This window comes from Adelges cooleyi, unplaced genomic scaffold (assembly GCF_023614345.1).
Source record: "Adelges cooleyi isolate 19-005CV unplaced genomic scaffold, UGA_ACOO_1.1 ACOO_flye_CR_arks_rails_tigmint_CR_PRNA_21, whole genome shotgun sequence".
NCBI lineage: Eukaryota > Metazoa > Arthropoda > Insecta > Hemiptera > Adelgidae > Adelges > Adelges cooleyi.
The window spans coordinates 9172301-9198150 of NW_026095871.1; the positions used below are offsets into that span (position 1 = coordinate 9172301).

The 25850-nt window shown below is 34.9% G+C and overlaps 2 protein-coding genes across 6 annotated transcripts in view; one reads left to right on the plus strand and one right to left on the minus strand.

Annotated features, from left to right (window-relative positions):
- Positions 1 to 25850, minus strand: part of LOC126834831 (kinesin-like protein CG14535) — a 113670-nt gene that overhangs the window by 39897 nt on the left and 47923 nt on the right. For all 4 annotated transcript variants that reach the window (XM_050567019.1, XM_050567018.1, XM_050567020.1 and 1 more), the window contains exon 2: positions 21464 to 21644. In XM_050567019.1, coding sequence (XP_050422976.1) covers positions 21464 to 21644 — 181 coding nt within the window. The remainder of the gene's footprint in view (positions 1 to 21463; positions 21645 to 25850) is intronic.
- On the plus strand, positions 8846 to 14028 carry LOC126834832 (uncharacterized). 2 transcript variants are annotated; one of them, XM_050567023.1, is made up of 5 exons: positions 8847 to 9229; positions 10415 to 10698; positions 11582 to 11825; positions 11938 to 12141; positions 12660 to 14027. In XM_050567023.1, the coding sequence occupies exons 3-5, from the start codon at positions 11586 to 11588 to the stop codon at positions 13782 to 13784; spliced, it is 1569 nt and encodes a 522-aa protein (XP_050422980.1). In that variant the 5' UTR covers positions 8847 to 9229; positions 10415 to 10698; positions 11582 to 11585; the 3' UTR covers positions 13785 to 14027. The 2 variants fall into 2 exon arrangements, with proteins under 2 accessions (XP_050422981.1, XP_050422980.1); XM_050567024.1 differs by lacking the exon at positions 10415 to 10698 and having other exon boundaries at positions 8846 to 9229; positions 12660 to 14028.

The following is a 25850-nucleotide window of genomic DNA, read 5'->3' on the forward strand; positions in this document are numbered from 1 at the left end:
TCAACCTAACCGATTGGCAAACGAGGTTAGGCGCAAGAGAGAGGAAGAGTAAGCGATAGAACTGCAACGTGATATCAGGCCGACGGTGCGGTGCAAGTACACACTATATATATATATATACATATAAACCGCGTTAATGGTTCGGAATTAATATGCAGGAAATACGTTTTATTGCCAAAGAGGATTATAAAACTCTATACCGTTCGCACCGGCTCGGCGGTTGCCTCCGGGACGACTGGGCGAAAAATCATCAACGTGGGGCGGCGTGTGCGGATGATAAAACACATTTTTTCATTATTTTTTTCTTTTCATTTCCCTTTGGCTGTTGCGTGCGGCTTATAAAGGTAGGCACCTAACGAAATTAATAGAATTCCATCACCGTCGTCAACACTGCAACGGCCGTGACTCAGTATGGCCGAAAAACACACACAATGTACTTAATGGACCCGATGACGGTTTTGTCGCCGGGGCCTTAAGAGGAGGGCAAGACAAGAGCATCGCCTCGAGTAGACGATGCCCGGTATTAATTAATGGCCAAGTCCACATATACAGATCACCGATCGTCGAGTACGACTGCAAAGTGTTTTCGCCCTCTTCGTCCCTCTCTGTCGTACCTTTGCAGTCTGGCAATCCGCCCGGTTCTTACCCTAAACACTCGGCGCGGTCACCAAATCGCTAAGTGGTCCATAATTTAGACGGCTTTCCACGCACGGCACGTTTGCGAGGGAGTGTTATACCCAATTATCGAAACGGCTGTATAATACATTACATCGTCCGTTTACCCCATTTTTAAAACGATAGCCAGACTTTTTTTGCTTCCTCGGAACATTTGTTTTCTAGCTAACGAAAAAATAAAATTATATATATATATATATATAATATTGTGCGTTCACCGGAAAAGAACCCTTTAACGACAACGGAATTGAAGTAATTTTCAAAAAAAAAAATCCATAAAATATCAAAATGCGTTTTCTCTGTTCGAATCCGCTTATAATAAGTTTTGTTTTTCGATTTTTGCACTACACACGCCGCAATTCGGACGTTTATTGGTCCATAACTTTGGTACAATGTGGGACCGCCTAGGTACACAAATAGTGACGTTAACGCTTCATGTATTTTTTATCGATTATGCTTTATTGCACAAATTGAATGTAATTGATTCGACCAAAAAAACTAGTAAAGAATAAAAAAAAAAAAGGTAAAAATATAAAACCTGCAAGTATGAGGTTAAACGGCCGGGTTCTAGGTCCAACGAACATTGTATATAAATCTAAAAGCCTGAAAGGAATGTGAAGGTTTTTAAATGAAGATTTTCAGACAAAAAAAATGTTTATTTTATTTTTCGGACACGGTCCAAAATGTACAAGAGTTGCAACGAACATTCTTCGCATTATTACTAATCTAAAAGTGCCCGGTTTGCTGATGAATAAAATTACATATTATACAAGTACAGAGAGGAATGCGACTTGGTCCGTTTTGTTAATTTTGAATAAACCGACCAAAAGCGATTCTTCCTTTTAATAAGAGAGCGGTTCTTTTTGCGCTAAAAAAAGGTCGTTGGTATTTTTTAGTTATTTTTGTTGTACACTCGCGCGAGAGTCTTATGAATATAAATCAATACCGAATGAGTAAACATAATTAAATTGTTGTTTTATAAATAACTTAAAAATGCATTAACACAACGTTGATTATCTGGTGGCGGTTTTTATGTCATTCAAAATACATCAAGCTATTATGGGGTTTTACAAGAATGTAAAGTTGGATGTGGTAATTACTATAGGGTTTTCATTATTTTATAACGTCAGTAATGTAATTTGATTATCATTATAGTTACAAGTTACAATGTTGCAATCGCATTACGCATACTTTAAGTATATACCCAACATTTATGAATTTATCCAAACAGACTGAACGCCAAGTATTCTGCAACGCTCCTGTTTTCAAGTAGTGCTTCGGTGGTCGACCGTTAATGGCATGGCAAATGAAAAATAAATATATAAGCGAACACACGACTGTCTTTATGGAAAACACCGGAAGGCGTAAATAACGGACGGCAATTATTTCACTCAACCCTCCTCAGCAGGTGACCCCTGTCGACGGTAAAAGTTTTTCGGGGGAAAACTCGGTCTTCCGGAGCGCACGACTCGGTGGCGACGGTATAGCGACTAGCGCTGGGCCTTTAAAGAGGGGAAATTAATATTTCATACGTTCGGCGAACAGAGGTCGAAAATCCGAATTTTTTTTTTTCGCCGCCTTTCCGCGTTCACGGTACATTAACAAATAAACAGATAGAAACGGCCGGCGATGAGTAACGGTGCGGCAGAAGAGGCAAAAAATAAAACGTCTCCGGCCAAAACGAATCGACGTGGTTACTCGGGCACTACCGTACTTTGTTTCATTAACGACGATGAGATCAAGACGGACGGCGCCGCGCGTCTTTGCCAATCTGACGGCTGACAGACAACCTCCTCGGAAGTTTCCAATGAGCTTAATGAAGTTTAAAACAAGACTGACAGTATTTTCGGGATTTTCTGGCGCCACGCGGCAACGACCGAAAGGGTTTTCCCTCCTTGGCGGTTCGCAGCAAATCAATCTAATGGACGTGCACAGCCAATAATCAGTAATTCTCCTTCCCGCAGCCAAGTCGACCGCCGAAGTGGAATATTATTATGTTTTATTGAAGAAAACGTACACAACTAATACAATATAAAAACAGGACAGATACAGTTAAAGTCACACGTGTATCAAAGTTACATACAGCTCGGTTACAACACTGTAACTAGTATAACTGATATAACACTTAATTGTTGTAGCTAGTTATAAATTGCAAGTCACATAAAGAAAACAGTTGAGTTTGAGTCTATTTCAGACTAGTCAATCTTATTATGGTTTTATGACGAATGATAGATGTCTTTGAAAATACTTATAGTCCCAAGAACCGACCAATACCTATTGGCAGATGCAGTGTAGTGGTAAAATGAACTTATATCTTCTATACAAAATTGCAGTAAGAATGGTACGAACTAAAATTATAATCGAGCTGAATAACTTGGATACGTGTAACTTGTATTACATGCCCAATCTTACCGTATAAGTTCGCTTAAAGTGCGTTTGGCCTAATTATATTTATATTGTTTGCGTTTCACGTTCCACCCACATTGGAATTTTCAGTCCTGGTTCTTGCACGAGATCGGGTACATTAATAACAACAACAATTATTTTTAAATTATTCTTTCATCGGCTTACATGCATTCAATATAATATAAACTAGAATAATTTAGCCTATTAAAAAAATATAATATTGTACACGCATTTAATCGTACCGACATACATTATGCAACACATTAATCATAATTATTATTATTATTTCATTCGCATGTTTTGTTTGTATACCGTTTGAATTAATTAACTTACTATGTGATGGTGCGGGTTTCCACCGCATAAAAATATGAATATTGTGCATTTCGGCTAGTCGCTCGTTTCCTAACTGGGATATTTATTTCATTAAATAAGCGTATTAACCACCTTATAAGCTTGAAATCTCATTTTTAAGACTTTTGGGTTTAAGATTTTAAACATTTTGTAAATCCAGATTTCACCCAACTCTGGTCAGAATATAATGCATTTTGGTAGATCGCGACTTGATGTCATACAGTCGAAGAAAACAAAGAGAGACGCTGTGCTAGTCTTTTAAGGGTGTCACTGTAGAAAAAACATGAACAAAAACCGCAAGTTTTCTTTGAATAAAATAATTTGTTTGGCTATCCTAGTATAGACGTCTAAGGCCCCAAGGAGCATTGTCGCTTTCGAAAGAATGTCTATATAGATCTTCTTTTGTAGTTTTGCGTTTGGTTTTTAAAAACTTTTAGCTCCTTTTATATTCGTCACGCGGTTGACAGCGACAACGACGTTCCTCGTATGTTTCTCATACTCTCATCTCTCTAAAAAGCTTTTCCGTTCCGACGGATGGATATCCGTCTGGAGTGTGGGAAGAGGAAGAGGCTCGAAGATCTTCGAAGGGGGAGCATTAGCACCGCGAGGGTTGTCACCCCACAAGCTCGGTTTCTAAAGTCGAATATCTCTACCCCATATCCGTCAGAAACGATATGACATTACCAAGTTTTCGGAATGGTAAGTCATGCGTTTTTCGCACCCTGTACAATAAATGTGTATCGAAATTATGTGTGTGCTAGCCGTTTGTTTTCGAGGTGACAATCGATACGAAAAACAAAAATCCGACAAGTACATAGCTGTTTTTCATTCCGGGAATCCATCTCGGATCGACTGTGATTTGATTTTCCGCTTGTGTTTCATTTGAGGAGCGCGGCGAAGATTTGTAAAATAAAGAAACGGCCAAATAATGTATTCAAAATATATAATAAGAAAATCCCATCACAATAATAATATTGCATTGTAGAACTTCGACACGACTTATTACCATTTAAATAGCGTACTACGTCGACCGTTGAATAACTAATAATGATTATATTATAGTAATGCATAAGTTATAACTACGTTACGTCGCTCTATTTAAATATAAATATAATAATATTCTTTTTTACTTTTCTTCGTTATTATTACATTACTTTTGCCATCTGATCAATTTTATAAAGTATCATGTTACAAAAAAATGTAAGTAGATTTGAAATTTCGCAAGATCGTGACCGTCGATAATGAGATAACAAATTGTTAAATTTGTTTTAAAAACAACATATTTATTCAAAAGAAACAACTGTATAAAAAAAAGTTTTTTCACAACTTTATAACATTATAATTATTGTATAATTCGTTTTCATGAATACTTACGGAATACCAATAACAGTTTTTTTCATACTTAGATCACAAAAGGAAAATTGTCCCACTCACCTGTAAAAAAAAATATTATTATATATTTAACACAATACGTATTTGACATATTTCACTGTGAATTTGTATGTGAAATCAACAGCTGAATGTTTCGCAATATATCATTTATATAGTAATGAAAAATGGCCAACAAGGGTAGTTTGAATTTTGAATATTTATAATTTCACAAAACGCCGCAATGACCATTTTTTTGGTTTATGCAACGAAAATTATGCTAATTTATTCTCTTTCATTGTTGTACTTTTAATTTTAACGACCAAAAAAAAAAAAGATGAACCGTAGGCGTTAACATCTGAAAGATTTTGACACAGAAATAATTACACGTGAAAGAAAACGGCCAAGTGACGGCTGGGCTGACAGGAAGGATCGACGTTTCATTCTTGACTACATAATAGGCGAGTGGCGCCGCAAAGACAACGTTTTCTTCAAAAAGTCCATTCAAATTAATTAACCTTTCTGTCCCATGTACCCGTCGGAGTACTTATAATTTAATCATGTCTTCGCCGTACTTAACGGCAACGGAAATATTTGTATTATTATTATACATAGGTCCCGTAGTAATTATTATAATAATGACTTGAGTAAATAACGTTTTATGAATTTAATAAATAAATATAACGGTGGTCTGGACGGACGGAGAGACATCAGCTGACGACAGTGACGTTCTTATTTCTCCCAGGGACGGAAAGGTAGACACTTGATTGTAGTCAGAGAATTGATGAATTCCATAACGACGACGATGGTTGCCGCCCCTTAACCGAGAATGGCTCTTGAAAATTATTAACGAGGTTGTTTTGGACCTCGCAGCACTGTAGTCAACAGATTTCCCCCGTTTTGTTGTTTTTTGTGTACGCTCTCCCACCTTACATATTATTTTATATTAACGTTAACTTTGACGACAAACTTGAAGGTGTGCTCTATTCAATTTATTGATTCTTTTTTCTTTTAACCACAGTCTCTTATTTGTTATGCAAGTATTTCATTCAACGTCAAATGAACGAGAATAATATTATAGAATGAACAAGTATATTTTTTTAAAGCACCTTTTTGACGTTATAAAATGTTATCTTTAAAAACATTTCAATAAGCACGGTAATGATAAATTTAATAAAAACGTTTGCATTGCTTTTTATTAAAAAGGTGTTTTTGTTTTTTAAATAGCTGTCTCAATAGTTTTACCTACATCACAATTTTGTAGGAAATCAAATGTTGATAACACAATGTTTTCAATAATATTATGTTTTTAAATTTAAATATAATAGGTACATTTCATAAAATATTTGCAAAACCTCACACAAAGTTTTGACTTATATCCCCTAAACTTCATCAAAGCATATGGAAAATATACTTATTATGCTATAAATGTGAGCATAATACCTGCCTAACTACAAATAACACCAGATTTATCTTCATTTGTATTTAAATTCAATTAACGTAGGTACTTGTTAGTGAACTATACAATTATTCGTTTGTATGATGATATATGTAAACAAAATATATACTACCGGCTTATTTATTTAAAAATAAATGGACGTTATTAATGCCATGCATGTAAAATCGACACCCTCAATTATTATCATTACCCTACCCTGATTCGTGTCTCTTTGTATAATATTATTTGCGTTTTCCTTACAATTAATATTGCTATAACTCGTCGTTTTTTCAGAACTAAACTTTTATAATTACTTCAACGTACAAAAAAAAAGTGTATCCACGTTGCACTTATAAGAAAACAAATAAAAAGCTATAAAATAAAAACAAATAACGAAAAATTATATTTTGCGTTTCGTTAATTAAATAGTTATTTTTTTTTAATTAAGCCAACTTTATTATTTCTGTATATTTTTTGTATATATCTGTTTTAACCGCATAACGTTATTGTCACTAACGGTTTCAAGAAAATATAAAATACTAATTTGATTTTTAATAAAAGCGACAAATTATACAAAATGTGCTTATTGTTCAACTGTTTTAAAAAAGTTTTAAACAAAAGGTGATATTTTGCGGTAAGTAACTTTCAGGGCTTTACAGAATGTTTAAAAAAAAAAAAAGGGGTAAACATAAGTATAGACCAGTCTCTCGACGCGACACGTCGATCTTTTATTATAATATTTTAAATAATGTTTTATTTTACTATTTATCGAGCCATCAATTGTTAGACAGTACAAAAGCGATCGTGGATAAGTACCGCCGGGTTTCTTACATTCGAACCCTTATTTTTCACTTCAAAAATAAAAACGCCTATCGGGTACACAAGGGCTATCGGGGTGTTGGGAGAGACTTTATATTGTAAAAAATTACCTCGGCCACGAAAACGTCAAAAAACGGCATGAATAAATCGCCGAGAAACCGCCGCCGCCGCCCGAGTGTATATAAGAACAATAAATAATATATTATTTTCTTTCACGGGCCGCACGTGCTCTGTTACAGTTTATCTAAAAATGTTCAAGGTACCGTGAAATGACAAGAGAATAATACCTGGAAACCTATAAAAAACGCATAACTTTTTTCTATTGGTTGCACTTTGTATGTACTACCGAGTTTTAGATAAATTAACGAGCCCGGTTAACATATAGTTGGTATGTGACATGGCCATGTCCGTTTTTAACATGTCAGCAGGCTTAAGAGAGTTATTCAAATTACAATTCATAATGACAAATTAAATATAACTAGTCGTGAAATACAAGTTACACAGCTTTGCTTCATGCAATTCCAATATTAATACACTTTAAAAATGGCGTGAAATTAAACTATATTAATTTTTTGATAAGGTATGTAGGTAAATTTATAAATTTAGTCTAAAATGTTTTGAGTTTTACAATTTTTTTGAAATAAGCCATCGAGGTGCCTACTTTCTTTCGGTGTTGATGAGATATAATTTTACACCGATTCGTGTTTTAGGGCTGGCGCACGTGCGGCGTCGTCGTCGTCGTCGTCTTAATAGAGACGTGAAACAAACTGTTGTTCAATTTGTCAAGACCTCTGTCGTTGGTCGATCTACGGCCTTCTGCGGTAACAACGACCGGCTTGACGACTGCTATCAGAGCTCTGTGTAGTATAACATGACGTACACGGCCGAGTAAAATTGGGGTGATCTCCACGTATTACAAGGCCCGGCGACCATCCTTGGAAATCTTGACAGCCGTCTGCGGATAACAATATTATTAATATGACGGCCGCGGATCCGAGACAGCTGAAACCCAAGGGTTAATACATGTTATGAGGGCGGCACGCACGAGTTCGGCGGAGCTTGTAGCCTAGGTACAAGTAAAGTACGTGACGTTACCAGGGACCGGCCGGAAAATCGATGGGTTTCCAATAGCATCCGGCCGCCGCTCTGTCATTTCCAATTTCCGCAGCCGGAAACGGTTCAGCGGTATGTATAGAAGGGCAAAAAAATATTCACTGTCAAGACCTTGGAAAACCTAGTCGCGAGCGAAACAATTAAAAAATTTGTATTTAATGACGGCTATCAGTATTTTGACAAATTTGATCGAATCGATCAATATTGTACATAAAATAACAATTTTTCATTTGCCAAATCCTTTATTGGTGTTTGATTAATATACGTTTCCAGTATTAAACAAACAAATCCATATAATATGTCAATGTTCAAACAAAGCCTCGAGTAGTGTGCACGTTTAATTTTTGTGAAATGTCGTTAGCTCGTCATTGTACTTTATACAGAGCAATTCACTAGAACTACTATACACGAAATGTGTAAATATTCCGAAGCCGCGCTGTATACACATGGATGATAGGTGCTCGGCAAACCGATAACGTGGTTACTGAACACTCTCGAACCGTGTTCGATTGCCGATAGATACCGATAAAGTCTTGTGGCCTAGCCGCGCTATCTATTACATATTAGGTATTATGGTTTGTTTTTGTGTTATCGAAACGTTTGAAAACAGCTGATGATCCCTCCCATCGTCACTCTTTGTAATCTGTATCGCCAACAGCGGTTTGACAGCTGCATTTTAGATGTCACTTGTCACACCGGTTGCATGGCCGCGGTGAATAGTACGGTATTGTCGTGTGGCTTAGCTTTTTTAACTTAACTTTCAAATCGGCTATAGATTTCGCTTTCGAAATCGATTTTCAATTCAAATGCGCCTCGTTGTGTTGTTCGAAACTAATTCGATTAACGGAATGCCAGCTACTGCACGTGTAATTGCGCGTGCCCGCCAATTTCCATAAGTATTTCAGTGCGGCCAAAACAATTCGGCCAAGACAAAGTTCTGCCGGGAATTCTTATCGAGCTCCCGACGTTATAATACGGACCAGTAATTGTATGTGCAGTCGCTTTTGATTGTCTGCACATAAACGCCTACAGCGCGCACACATTACCCGCGTACAGAAGGTTTGTATAATATAAATTTTTCAGTAAACGTTTTAATTCAACTATAGTAATACTGGAGCGAGAATAAGATGTATACTTTACTTTTATAAATATCGATTAAATCAAAAATTAAACGTTATATTATTGTCGGGCCCGAAATTAACCCCCAAAGCCCCCAAGTAGATTGTTCCCCCTGATTGTTCTAAAACGTTTGGCACCATGATATATTTACCTAAAAACAAATATTAAGCTAATAAACTTTACAGTTACTAAATAAAAATTGGAAATACATTTTTAAAATATTAATTTAATAACATGCATGATACCCGTCACTGTTAATTTGTAGGTTGATAAACTGCAATAGAATATAAGTAAGAAAAATTTACCCTAAAATTAATGTTGTAGTCGAGACTGGCTGTTATACTAAACTTATTGTATATAACTTTAAAATAGGGCCAAAAGTAGTTTGGTATTTGTTTTGGTCCGCGAGCATAACATACAGTTGCGTTTGTATGGTTTTATGTACTTAGGTTTTTATTTTTAAGTACAACAGGCAATGTAGATGTAAATAATATGTGATCGAAATTAAAAATAAATTATGGGAACACATTAAATAACTAAATTGTGTTACTAACATATTATATTTTAATGTTATACCCGCGGATTTGCCTTAGCGCATCTACAAATGGGTTTGGTATTGACAAAAACGTATTGCCCAAAGTCTCAGCGGGGTTTAATAAAACGCATCTGCATTCAAACGGGCTTGTATAAATCTAAACGATTGTTTTGTATAAAAAATAATTACAAAATTTACATAATCTACGGATTTTTATTGAAACAAAAAAAAAATCCAAAAACAATAATAGTTTGAAGAAATAAAACGATAAAATCATGAACTAAAGTGATAAAGGCACCTTGACGCAATAAAAAAATAATATAAGCACTTGACATTATGAATATTATTTTCGTTAAAGCCTGATTTGAATAGCAAAATAATTAAACATAATGACATCACTTAGTTTTTTAACCGTGCAAGCTGTACATTTCGCTGTATTACATAATAACAAGTAATTCATAGTTATTCCAAAGAAAATGGCCCGTCTACTCTTAAACGTCTCATAAACAAAAAAAAAACACAGCTTTTATCACGTTCGTTTAAAAAAATAATATTATGTAAAGGTTTAGCATTTGTTACGATTTCTACAGTTTTGTGAAAAAATAAATGTGCAAGAAGGTGGTGAATCAGCTATTGTACAGCAAAAATGGTCACATCTGTGTAAACAAATTTTACGCTCGATGACGAGTTTACTGTTTTTCCTACCAAGTCCAACAACAACCGCTCCATAGTTAAATTAAATCCATAACGCGTTCAAGTGCGTCGATGCTCGTTTCAATAAGAATATGATACTGAACGTGTACACTTAAACAAGTTGAATCATTAACTGTTACCCGAAAAACAAGAAAGCCGTTTACTGACGAGAACCTAATTTGTAAGTAAAAAAAACCCCAATTATAGAATAATAATAATTAACCGCAACTAACGAAAAAAAAAATAAACTACATCAATACATCGTGGATGCGTTTACGTTAGATTTTAACTTACAATTAGTATTCAGAAGTGTTAATCGTTTTGTTTATTGAGATTTAAAACATTATGATTTTTGTATTTATCCCCGTCACCCTGTTTTTACAATTAATAACAATAATGGTAATAAAACGATTAAATTATACAATTTTTTATTATTATTATTACTATTAAGTTGTAGAATATAAAACAACTTGTATAGTATAATAATATTTAAGTGATAGTTTTGTACGGATAAACGATAACTGACAATATGTGTAATTTGAGAACAAACATCTGTGCAAGTGTTGTTCGCTTGTAACGGTGACGAAACTGTGGGGCTAAAAAAAATATATGTTCATTATAGGTACCTAGGAATAATGTAATATTTTATAACTAAGTACCGAATAAATTTCAAACATCATCAAATTTTTTTAGTTTTTTTTTTAGTGTCGCACTGTTTAGTGACGCGCCGTTCAATCAAATACACATATCGGTAGAAATACAAAGACATTTAAAGTAAATAGTTTAAGTCACACGCGTCTTATCATCGAGGAATACACACATTATTATTCGTCTCTAATTTACCCACGACAAGAAAGTGATCGAGTATTACTCATAAGTCATAGTACAAAAATCTTTTTGTAGTTTAGAGAAACATTACGGTTTGCATAGAACGCCAAATTAGTTCAAACAATATTTAAACCAAAATATTGACTTTTGATTAAATCTAAAACCATTTATTTTGAACTGCACAAACAATTTTGATAATTTTATTTATTATTTTCTATTTTTTTTTTTGATTTTAGAAACATGTTCAAGACGGTATTAGTGGTATGCGTGTTTTCACTTTGGTCATCATGGGCAATGGCGACCATGGACGCTATAGACGAAGCCAAATGTATAGCGCATTCTAAAAATGAAATTGGCGGATACATTATGCTGGAAGGATGGCAAAAACTTTTTCCTCGTCATTATAAGTTTACCGTTACCGAAGATGGAGACCTAATAGCCCGAAGCAAAAGACTGAAGCTAAACACCATCATACACAATGTCAGTACACAAAATATTTTGTTTTGAAATAAAAAAAATAATAATATTAATGATACTCGGATGAGTCTAAGTCTTAAAACATCATTAACTATTAATATTCTGATTATTACAGTCCATATACGGATGTTCACACGAAGAGGACGACGATGCTGACTATTGTCCGAATGTCAACTTAGGACATTTTAAATCGTGCAAACACGGTAAAAATTTGAAAGCCGCCATGTTTAGATCGGCGAGATGTGCGTATGTCGACATATCAATCAAACACTTGGTGCTAGCCGATTACTTAATGCTCAAATTTCCTATTGACGATCAAGTATGTATGTTTATGTAAATTGTCTTAATCGCCATCCTAGGCTTCCTTTGCTAGACTATCTTTTCTCGGAAAGGCAAAGACTACCACCCTAGTAGCGCGGGATTCTTATAGGTTCTTAAAAGGCTTTTGTATTAAAGAGTCTTATCGGTTCAACTAGGATTCCTGTTTAGGTGTTAAAAAAAATTAGGAGTCTTCATGTTGTTCTAAAATGAGTTGTCAACGAGTTTTTGTTCCTATGATATGAGGAGTCGGACTGGATATTCCACAAAATGCTAAAATGATTAGGGAAATGAAAATTGAACCTACTGTGCTCTTCTAAAAGAGGAGTTTCGAATCAGGAAATTAGCGGGACGACCATTAAACCCTATAATGGATATCCTTAAGGTATTTGTCATTTGTTCGTAGAAATTCTTAGAGACATTATTAGTATTCCCGCTGCTACTATAAGGAAATTTCTTCGATCATCCTTTACTGTTGGTCTTACTGAACTTATATCATTGTTTGTATATTTTAAATAGTTGGAAAACGCCAACAACCTCGTCGACGGTTCAATAATGCCATTGGGCGGATCCGTAATGGATATGCTAGCAATGCTGTTGTACGGCGAAGTCGGCGGCATCGGCGAGCTCATGTCGTTGCATCTTTATTTGAACAATAGCTACGAAACGGTATTGCTTTACAAGGTGCCGGCGGATTTCGTGAAGAACGAGACAGATTTTGTCAACGCTCGAACTCGCATGACAATGGTGCACGGACAAATTCTAGGCAGGTTACACGACTTCTGGGGTACTTGGTGTGATAGCAATGATCCGTTGGTCGACTACCGACAGAAGTACACCGACTTGGACTTTCAGGCCGTTCAACAAGAAATGGAATCGAACGTCGTCCAGGCCGACCAGTTGGTTCGCGGTCTTGGTGTCAAGGACAGCAGAACCGATTTAAATTTCGAACCCAGCCGGTTGGTGTTTAAAGAGTTGGTGGAAACCATTTCTTGGCGTGGAGCGATACCAAACGAAATGATGCTTAACCTGGGAGTGAACGCGTTCGAGGCCACGTTTGAATTCGACCCCAGAGCTTTGCGCCAGTACCACAAGTCGGTGTTACAGACCATTTACACGTGCTTCTATTGGTCGGCCATTACTCACCTTAAGTTGGGCCTCCGAATAATCGACGAAAGCGAAAAGCCCGACGTCGGTTACAACTCGATGCATTTTTTGGTGAATTTCGCCCAGTACATGAGACCCTTAATGGCGTACGACCAAGACATGTCCCAGGCCATCGTTGGACTACATCAAAGAGTGTCGAGGAATCTAACCGGTCTGTTTTACTTCCTCTTTACTTTGTACCACGACACAAGATTCGATATGTCGGTTTTAACCTCTGACGAGACAAAGTCTAGAATCCAAGAAATACTAAACGCGCTCATAGCCGATATGAAGCACTTGTTGGGATCGGAAATGCAATACGTCGATACCGATTCGTTGAGCTACATAGAAGCCCTAAACTTGATGCGTTCGAACTACAGATCTTTTACCAAACTAGTAACCACTTCTTCGGGCTTTAAAGCGAGCCGGGAGAATTTGATAAAGATGGAACCATGCTTTTTTTATTCTTCAGATGATATCGAGATTACTCAATTTTAATAATATGTTTTCCTTTTTTTTTTTGGTATAAGCACTAATACTATTGTAAATGGGTAAATAGGTTATATTGTTTGTCTATATTATTTATATAAAAACGCTCATCAATGGCTTAGTGATAAACATTTTAATTTGATTACCTATAAAAAGATAAATGAAAATTGTTTACCTTATAACTTCAGTTAACGAATTTAAAATTGTTTAGTTTAAAATATATATGTTTAAGTTTCTAGTATTATATTTTTAGATTTATAGATGCTTTATTTTTCAAAGTTTTCATTTGTGTTAACGATTATATTGAATTACTGTTGATTTATAATAAACTTTATAATACACATTATAATATTAGTTTAGGAATTTATTTATATACGTTAATATAGTTGATAAATTGATCACGAGGTGAGGTATAAATTGTCTAAAGTAGCTACAAGCAGCGAAACTAGACCATCCATATTTTTAGACCGTGGCATTTTAATAATATATTTATTATATATATCACAGGAAAACCTATTAATGATATTTATATACATAAGGATATGAAAAAAATGAAAAGAAAATCTAATCGCATTCTCATCCATCGAGTACAAAGCTATCCGTCATATTAAACTATCCTGACCAAGGTATAGGGTAAAAATAACAATACCACGATGGACCCTATTGCCGCTAAACCCCCTCCATACCACTATCTCAATCCATCACAGAGATAATACAAAAACAACAGCCGCAAAGCCCTGTCAACGCTAATTCAATCCTCATCGTTACCTTCTAATGGGATTGTGCCCTGATCGAAAACGGAAGCGTTGGTAGTCAGCCAAATACCTAGACAGTGTTATTTTCAACAAAAATATATGTATACATATTTTTTTATTTACGGACATAAATCCAAATTACTGTACAGTACAATGATAACAATGATTATTTACTATACCATATACTTACTTACTCATCATATATACATACATATATTATAAGATTTCACGGTTATTGAAAATATTACATTCTTACATAAATATGTTGTTGTTTGATTAATTTTACTTTTATGATACTAAAACAAGAGTGATTAATAAAATTAGGCAAACTGTATTAAAAGTTTACTGTATTAACTGTATTAGGCATATTGTATTAAGGGCTCGAAATTGATGATATGAAACTGGAAGAATTTAAAAACATTTACAGAAAATTACATCAGATAATTAAAACATTTTGTCAATTGCTTTAAGACTTTTTAAAAACTTTTTTTTTATGAAATTATAGTTATTAATAAATCTCATGTACAAATCACTCGAAAAATCCTAAAAAAATTAGAAATTATGTTTTTTGACTCCATTCAACGGATCTTATTAACTAATTCTTGATATAACTACTATTTAATAATCTAAATGTAACTACATCCGAGTCATATTCATAATATATACTCATAAGGTTAAATTAGGTCAAACCTAACCTAGACTACTCCAAATTAAATAGTTTAAGAACATACATAAAAGCTTAAAGCCATGTTTAAATATTAAATATATGACTTTAAGAAGTGGCAGTATTTTTAAGGCTTTAAAAAAAAATTAAGTCCCGCGAGATCCCTTAGCCTTGCTCTTGGATCTGCGCTTGGGTACAATGATAACTCCAGCGTCCCAAGGTGCTCGCATAGTTTACCGGGATTCCAATTATATACAAAGAAAATGTATTCAACAGCTTTCCATTTGGGGAAATCGAATTTTTCCAATGACAAAGTTCGGCGTGGTTTGTTTGCCCCATCCCCCCCTCGGAGAGGGTGAAAGTTCGATAACAATGGGCGTGGTTTTAAAGGACGGGCGATAAGGGAAGACAAAAGGCCCGGGGAGACACACACAAAACGTGTTGGCTATGGAAATTATTCAGCATTGGCGAAATGGTAGTCTGAATATGTTCGGAAACGGCTACGGTAGTTCCATTAATCACCGGATCGACGCATTTGCCTAAAACCAGACCCCTAGACCGTTGTTTGATAAGATTACAATCTCCGGCAGAATAAACATTTCTACCCGTCACACAACAAGAGGGTGAAAAGTCCATATAATATTATGTTAACGGAGTCATGATATCTCGCGTATGTGCGCATGCAATATTCACATTATTCTAAACAGTAAACGTTATATGTATATTATACTATTATAGTAGACAATATTATAATATTTTGTTTTATGTCGTCGTGTTCGAAACTCCAAAGTGTTATAAATGCAATGAATATATATTATATTTATTAATATTACCAAAGAGTTTTTCTCATATATTATACTGTAAACTTTAATAAATCGTTTCTTATGTTTCCTATATTTTCTTTGTAACGAAGATTTTGCTGGACACTTATCGGAGAAAAAAAAAATTAACTATAGAAATAGGTTTGCCAAATAAAATTAAAAAATGCTCATAGTGGTTGAAATAAAATAATAAATACTATTATTATAGCTCATACGTGAAACGACTACACCGCGGTTGAACGTGACGTCGTTCTACAATAATGTAATAATGGTTATATAAATTCGATTATATTTTATAGATTTGCATATTATCGTTTTACTGCCGTGAACTCACGTTTTTCAACAGACAAAATACAATTTATAACACCGTATAAAATAATATTATATTTAATTCGTCTGCCTTGGATAAAATACTAATTAACAGCACGTGAGTCTGCATAATACTTTTCGAATTAAACAGAAACGACATTAGTATTAGGCGGACAACACACCTTTGTAATTTAAATGTAAAAACTAGTCTTTGTAACCGTCCATTAGGTTAAGCCCTTTTTTCTTCTCGCCTCTGAAGAACACTGAATTCCCCGGCGACAATGGGTACTTTCGCCGGGCTTTCCCCAAACATTTTGTTTCTATATTCATTACCGTCTTATTTATTACCTCGCCCTGTAGACGGCTTAGATAAACGGACCGTTACAAGGTTATAACCGCGTGGAGATGAAGATAGGTTTTGCTTCAGCGTTATGTTGATTTAGTATTATTTTGTACATACATAATTTATACTTAATAATATATAACAACCACTTAATAATAGTTGGCAACATACCGTAACTCACAAACATAATATACATAATAATAAATTGACACATCTTCTCTGGTGACTTTACAATTTGCTGTTTAGTTTACTTTCTTTGTGGTTTTTTCTTTGACGCTAAATAGCCAAAGTTAACCCAATCAAATACCTTCGCCCCAAATATACCGTGGAATCTTGAAAGGCAACCTAAACCTAACTTGATCGTCCGTGATATTTTTACAATAGTCGTCAAATTAAAAAAATCCAAAAACATATAAAATTAATAGTATTATGATGTACACACTATTTGTGTGTAACTAAATTATGCTGTTTATTAATAAACGTGATGTCATCGAAAGACAAAGAAAATTAGGGCTCGTTATTATGTTACATGTTACACGTTACAATGTTTAGGACTTAGGTGATAGGTCATACATTTTTTGTAGATATGTACCACTGTTAATGTATAACTACATTTTACCCATGTAAAGGGGCGCCATTACCCTAAAACTGCTCAAATCGTAAAAAAAGCATCTCCTGAGAGTTTTTTTCGTTCAAAGAGACTTGTACAAAAGCGTTGCAAGAGTCACAAAACAAAATATATTGAATACTAACATTGGTTCCTCTTACGATCATATATTTCCTATATTTTACTCTTTAAGGTGTCTTCTAAGCATAATATTAGTTACATAAATAAAAAGAAATTATTTTTCATTTTTACTTTTGTACAACTCCCCGTCGTCAGCGCTGACGCTATAATCAAAAGGCACTTTTTTATTTATGCTGACTGTCCTTTTGGGTTTTTTCAAGTAATCCTAATAGGCTGCCCGTCTATTTATCTCTCCTCGCTCTGTTCGCGTGTCGCTGCAGCAACTCGTGTGTAGTGCACCCCTTCTCGCCCTCCCTTATTCTCTTCCAAAATTCCACCCCTGCGCGGCCTGAGCGTCGCCAAAAAACCGAATTTCCAGCGGCCCCCGAAGGGTTAATTGGCCGTGCCATTAGCGAGGTGTATACGCGGCCGGCGGGATCCCAGTTGTTTATATCATTTAACAAGCGACAATTTATAACTGCCAACGTTGCACAGTTTGCACGTACATTATCCGGACAAGGGGAGAGCAGTCGGTGTACGTACAGCTCGAGTAGATTAGGGAAGGATGGCAAGGTACAATATTTTTGACGAGAAACAGTACCCCTTTCATCAAATGTCCTATTGTCCTGGGTCCTCCTTTTCCGTGTAAATAATATGTGCCACCACCGGGGACCTATCTGTAATAATATTATGCCGGCGACTAAACATACATGGATCCATCTACCAATTGATCACAGTCATCAGCTATCCTCATACAGGCTGAGACAAAGTTTTAACGACTTAATCTCCCGGACAAGTGTGTGCCGTAATAGTCTTTCTTGAAATACGGTGAAATAATTGTTCCCTATTAAAGTGTGTTCTATATGCAACAGTGACTTGTATAGTAAGTCACTATTAAAATGTAAATATATTTATAATTTAGCTATACTATTACAGTTGTCTAAGCTGTTAATACTCGAGGGTGGAATGGACCACTAGCCTACACTGTTCTACAGAGTACTATAGGCCTACTAGCTCAGTAATTATACTTAGAGTTCACTCGATTACATCCTTGAGAGGACGCCACACAATAGTACACTCATGTCTCATGAAATAATCTAGCAAAGAATAATTTATATTGATATTAAAATATATGTTTTGCTTTCTACTATTACAACGCAGTTTTTTATCTGTACAATAATTATGCGTTAATGTACTTTTATAGAAAATTAAAGATTAAAACTTTTGTAGTTTTGAAAAGTTAAACAATCTAAAGCGTTATTACTCTGCGTTATTAGCAGTCTTAAAGCTTGTTAAAAAAAATTTCAATTACAATAATTTTAGTAATATCTCTTGATCTTAAACTTAGTATGCAAATATACTTACACATTGTAATTTAGGTAATGTTTATAGTTAACTCGATTTAGGAAAATGTATTTATTGAAAAATTCAAAACTGTCTCAATTATATTTTTTTTATTTCACCTATGAACCTTATTCCTATGACAGCGTAGGCCTTTTCTTGTCCAGTTTTCCATAGAACTTATTCATAACGGAGATTATTTTACTTGAATAATAACGGTTGTTATTAGAATACTATGATGAATTCGATACCAAATGAAACCAACTGGTTACGAAATGTTGAATTTGTTTCTCTTATTACTGAAACAACCGAAAGTTCTCAACGCCGTAAGAACATAATATACGATTGGTTAAATGAGATTGGACGCGAAGATAGCGGCAAGACGTCGGTTTATTTTCGTTTACTGTTTATATTAACTCAGTGTCTGACGGGTCCCATAAAAAAAAAGTTCTTGAACGCAACGTTCATAAATCATCCACGACTTTTTTCTGTTTTTCATTCTTTAGGTTTAACGTTTAATTTAAAATCGCACTGCGTCTACTTAAGGACGCCATTGTTTTTAATTTACCTACCTACAGAGGCCGCGTCCACCCCAAGAGAAATCATCAATTCCTGAATGTAATTCCTGGCAAATCTACTTGAAATAGCATAATATTATAAGTCGTCCCCGCCGCGTACCACAGGTACCGTTTTCTATATTTTAATGGGAGCGAATAATAAACGTGTCGACCAACGTGGTTTGTTTTTAATGATGAAGCTGTCGCATTCTCAAGTGCTCGAGTTAAGTGTTTCGGCTAATAATATTTAAAACCCTCCACGCGCGCTATACATATAAACACCAACGGGTGTATCCAAACCCTACCAAAGACTATTTTTAAACGGATATGACGTGCACAAGTAATGCGTTTACTTTTGGCCTGGAAACACTTTGAAAAAATTAACTTGTACATTGTTCACGAATTTTCATCGGGTTATGAGTTATGGTGAAGTGCACTACTGTGTTTACCTCTCAAAATTCAAAGAAGCCAACACCAAGATGTTCTCTGTGTGCCGTTTAAACGTGGGGCGACCGAAATACGATAAAATAATTCATTTTTGAACCACTCTTTAAAAACATACTCTTGTGTTTGATATATTATGTTTATCGTAAGTGAAATAATGTTTACTGTTTAAAATTTCAACAAGAGTTAAAACATACCTAGGTACCCTACACATTACATGAACCACTAGCAGAAAACCCTTCGCGATCTATTCAGGATCATACAAAGTAAATCTTTAAAGACTGAGAACTTCTTATATGTCTCAACCAATCGTGTGATATTTTCGTCTAAAACATGAGATAATAGTTTTTATTTCACCATTTTACAACAACGGCAATTTCTCCTTTCAATTGGCAGGCAAGAAAAAAAATTAAACAACGACTATATTATATACTTGAAAAATATGATCAAAAATGCAGATCTGTATTGAAGTTATCATCTACACATAATTGTATGCTTAAATGGACTTTTAACAAAATGAAATTTCGACAGCTACCCCAATACACAATATTCGTTTTAAAATAATATCAAAGCCCATGTTTAACATATTATTTAAGCACATCAAGTAAAGAGTAAAGCTGTAAAACTGGTGCCATAATGATGTGATCAATGTTTATTATGGGGAAAAGACCCACGAAGTCCAATAATACAGGCGATTTTCGAAGTCGCCTGCTAACAGCGTTTAAAGGTATTTTTATTTATTGAAAATAAAGCTACGGGATATTAACGTTAAAGTCTAAAAAAAAAAATAAAAGGGTCGACAGACATAATAGCCTATATATCGGGGCACAGTAGTATTTTACAGAATTCTGGACCGTGTTGCCGGAAATCCTATTTGTATCCAACTACGCAGGACAAGGTCGGGGTGGGGTACAGAGAAGTTAACGATACTCTTATGTGTTCGGTACAGATAGGTGCGAGCCAGTCGGCTAAGACCGTTTTTCTTCGTCAGGAAGCAAAGCTGACGGCGGCAGCTATAGCAAGCGACCGGATAAGCTTTTTAACGGAACGGACAACTGCGAAACTTAAGGAAGCAACTGCAAGCCAACGCAGTATCGACGACGGCAGCTGTAGTATAGTGGTAATCCGCATGTTGTCTTGTCGCGCGTTTCTTCCATTTGGAGACCTTAAGCCTTACAAATCAGCGTTAGCCTACGAACAAATAAATAAAAGTCGCCGCCACCGTAGCCGTCGTTCGGACAGAGCAAAAACGGATTTGGCACAAACGATTTTTTCCAATTTAGATAATCGATACGATTAGACGAGTACGCGAACGCCATAAAAGAAAAACGAATCAGTTATCTACGACGTTTTTTTTTTTTTACCGATTGTAAATTCAATACGCGTTTAAAGATGTATATTCAATTTAAAAAAAAACGATGGCACGGAAAATCGTGAAAAAAATTACCGTTTCTTTTGGTTCAAAATCAAACAATGAACACACGAATAACACTTGGATGATTAAAACTGGGAACGAGATAAATGTCCCGAGCACAAAATTATCCAAAATAGTTTTATCAGGTCAAACGTTTGTTTTTTTTTCGTTAGTTTTTAGAAGATTGGAAGATTTATTATCAAAATATATAATGTGTTAATGTAAGACTAGCTGGTGAGCTCATCTGTCACTAAGGTAACACTTGAGGCGGTGGTAGTTAAACAATAGGTTTATAGTATTATTATAATCTTACCTTGCCAACTCCCGTGAGCTCTTTGCCGGCGATCCGGCGCTGGAGCAATGGCGGCAATGGTGGTGCATGCTTGTGTAGACCACTGGCAAATCCATGAACACCGACACCGGCTTCTTCTCCCTGCGACCCTCGTCTCTTCCTACGATGCGGCGAACCATTTAAATTCAGTTTTTGAGACGCCCTGTAAAAATTAAAAAAATATCATAAGTTTTAAAAATAACCATAGCTGTTATACACGATGCGCAAAATTACCAAAAAGCAGTACATTTAATACGAAATAGGTAGTCTATTTATTTTTAATATCATTTACATTTTCGGCCAACCATAATAAATAGTTTTGAGTTTAGCTTTTATGTACCGTTCTAATGAGAGCAAATTAAATTGAGAATGCCAACAGAAAATGTAAAAAAACGAAAAACCCAGTGTGTTATCACTACTAATAGTTGGAACATTAGAGTTTTATTTAAGTTCGATTGACTGTTTATTGATTTAAGCGCATTCACCTTAAATTTAAATACCGTACTTGACGGGAAGAGAATAACTCGTTGTGGTAATATAAAACCCAACCGTTGAAAAAAAAATAAACGTGTAAGCTTGAATAATGGTTTTACACAAGAGTTTTAGAATGCAAAGGCCGTAGGCCATACATTTTGAAAATCGCAAAATAAAAGGAAAATTACACGGCTGGAGTTTCGCAAATGGCTTTCTCCCTAAAAAGAGTATCATTTTCATCCGGTAAACCATCCATCGTTGACAAAAAAAAAAAAACAAAGAAAAAAGAAATATACGTGCGCCGGTAAGTGCTGTTGTTATCTTAATTTTTGTCAAAATATATTTTCCAATAAATGACTTATTTAAGTTTTCTTTAGTCTTCCGAATCAATGAATAGTTTAATGGAAAAAAAAACTTATTTCAGCAAAGTGTCTCAAGTCCATTTCGAGTTAAGGATTAAAACAAAAATACAATTTAATAAATCAAAATATAGGAATGACTTTAAAACAAAATCTTATAATACGCCATTTTTAATGTGTTTCATGATATTGTGCTATTAGTACAGCAGTATCTAACATTCTTTAACTTTTTGTTCTTATTAATGACAAATAATAGTTATAAACATAATTTGAAGTGAACACTGAAAAAATATTTAATAAAAAATTGTTGATATGATAATTACGTTTTTTAAATTTTTTTAAAACTTGGTTTTGTAAAATATAATATGTAGTTAGTAGAACAATAGTGATAGTGGAGTATATAATTTTACTGTACAGCAAGTGACAAAGCTAATTGTATCATAGATTTTTTTCTTTTGACGGTTCTTCCGGAATTTTGTATTTTTAGAAAATTTCTTATTATTTAATTATAACTAGTCGCATTAGTAAAGAAAGATACCTAATGACATTATGTTTCTGGTTAGGTTAGGTAATTTTTTTAAATTAATTAAAATTTAATTACAAAAAAAATGTATAAATTGGAAAACTTAATTGAGAGATGGTTTTTTTGTTAAGTAAATACGTACCTAACTGTTTAGTTAAAAATAATAATAATTTTATTGTTGTTTCGTTTTGGCATTTGTCATTTGGGCGAAAAACAACTACAGTACTAGTTTTCGACTGTTGGTCGCATTTTAATTTTCATTATTAAATTCCACCAACTTTAATGGAATTACACGATAAATATTAATTATTATTGCACTTGCCGTTCTTTTTCTTAATTACACGGCCGGGACGCAATAATGTTCTATTATACAGAAGTCGCCGCTGATAACAGAATTCAGCTTTTGTGTATAATGTACATGTATATGAATAGGTGTACTATGTCGTTGTCCTGCCATCATCCCTTATTATTATTATTTTTATCACTCCCGTGGGAATTTTGAGTTGTATTACAACGACCAATTACATTCATATATATATGTATAATAATAACCTAAAACATTACACCTGAAGTTTATTTCGATGTAGCTGCTGGCAAATGATCTATATTTTTGGATATTGGTGAGTTAATAATAAGCAAAATAGTTCAAACAGCAAACGACGCATTTAATAACTGGTTTTTATCGACCGCAAAAAACAAATGTCGATGAATCAATTAGAAACGGATAATATGTAATTTGTTGGCAGCGATTTGATCTTATAACCAATAAGGACATGCATGTTACCTATTACTTTTATAATTACCATTACCTTCTCTAAATACTACAACAGATGTTTGGTACAATTTTATTAGTATTATTTGTACAATATTCGAATACAACGTCAACTCTGATTGTAATGTACATATGTTTTCACCGTCCAACGTTATTAAATTCAAACGATGGTGATGTAATATTCATTTTTAGTCGTAACTGTTAAAGTTTTTCCTAAACATAATTAATATTATTCGTACAATAGATACGTCCCAGATTCAATTATTGTTTGATAAAACGGGTTTTAATTATATTGAAATAATTGAGCAGAGCGTATTTATATTTTATATCGTGAATATTATAATAATTATTATTGTGATTGATTGGTATTTGTACTATGAATCGACTTGAGACTATTTATTTCGAGCGTGTGGAAAGACTTTTACCGTCCTGTTATTTTTTATTCAAACCTTTAGTATATAAACTATGCATCAACTACACGTAGCAGAAGTGGTAAAACGATTCCGAGGTATTGCACATGATTTTGTGAAGCAGTATAAAGTTGCACCTGATAAATTGGAATTTTCAGCGCGTTACTATTTTACCATTCAAATCGTACAGTTTTTTTTATTATTTATTCGATTCGGGACGTTTAAATGAGGGTTTTCGACGGGTTGCCATTATAACAGAGTCCGCTGGTATCAATTCGAATGGACGGGCGCGAATGTGTTGGTAAAAGATGAAAAGCGCGTCGTAAAAACTTTTTTCCTTGTTTTCCTTTCTCCGGGTTTAGCTCTATTCGATTGAGAAAACAAAAGAGATCGGACGCCTTACGTTGTGCTGATTCCAGTAAAGGCGTATACCGTGTTTGAGTGCCGATAAAAAATATAACTGCTGGAATCGTAAAGTGCGGCAACGACGATGACAGTTAAAACTCGTCTGTTGAGACACCGACGAAAGCTCGGAATTAATAATTTCAAAACGCTTTAGCTTGTTTTTATGTTTCACTCAGCTGTGGTCTTGCGGCGCAAGATTAATAAAATAATACTCACAGACAGTCTGTCGTCGTCAAGGGATTTTAATTTCATCTAAGGTCCGTTAAAATTAACCGTCTGATTAATTATTATTACTATATTAAGCCTTTGATGAACGACAATTCGCTAGAATTCATGTCTCCCAGAGTGTTTACTATCTTATACGGATAGTCTTATTGTTATGTAATAGTAATTATTCAACGGAGCTTGTCAATACCCCCGCCTACGACGAAACTTAATATTTTAACAGAACGATTAGTGTAAAAGAAAACAAAACTAGTAGGTCAAATGACACTGTGTCGTTGTTTGGCTTTTCTTATCGTTCGCATCATACTCGAGACTAATTTTATTTTTAATTCTACAATCCACAATACAAAACTCAAATAGTAGATTCTCGGATCCGTTAGCCTATGACAGTCTACAAGACGGGTGGTTGAGTTTAACCGGTTATATCAATGAGAAACTAGCTTATCCTACATTATACCGTGAAAACAGCGACAACAGGTGGCATCTGCAAATATCCTCATTTCCTCTTAGATTTAAACGCATAAATATTTTTTTTTTTAACAAAATATGAGCTTTAAGTCATAATGTGTGAAAATTGCTAAAAATGTAGTAGATTAATTTTTTAGCGGTACTTGTAATTTGTTAAATTCTTGTTAATAGTTTAGAAAACCATGTCCGATCGAGGGCGCGTTCGTGTGTTCGGCCAAAACGCCAACAACAGCAGCTGGATACACATACGTTCTTCTGGGAAATTTTCTAGCATCGCACTCGCCATGCTCGGAAAAGCTTTCGGAAGAAAAAACACAACTTTCACACGGTGGCAAAGCGGCGGCGGGGGAGACGACATGTGCTCCAAGGAGTAGCCGGACGGTCACATGGTGTCCGAAAGTTTTATTATTACGTTCCGGAAAGTTGAAAGTCGTTATACACATTTATATATATATATATAAACTCTGAACTACTCGGAAATCATTAGCGACGGCCGGACGGTCAAAATGAAAAAAAAAAAAAAAGATAGAAAAAGCCCAAGAAGAAGAATAAGAAGAAGTGCCCCCTAGCTGATGGGGCTTAATTTCATTAACGCGCCGTCTCTTCCGCAATGGTGGGGGGGGGGCACGCGTGGCAACATCCGTCGTTCATTACCAAACGTTCTTCACGTATGGCCACCACAAAGTGTGGAGACGGCGGAAAGGCAAAAGATATACGATGGGCGCGGAGTGGA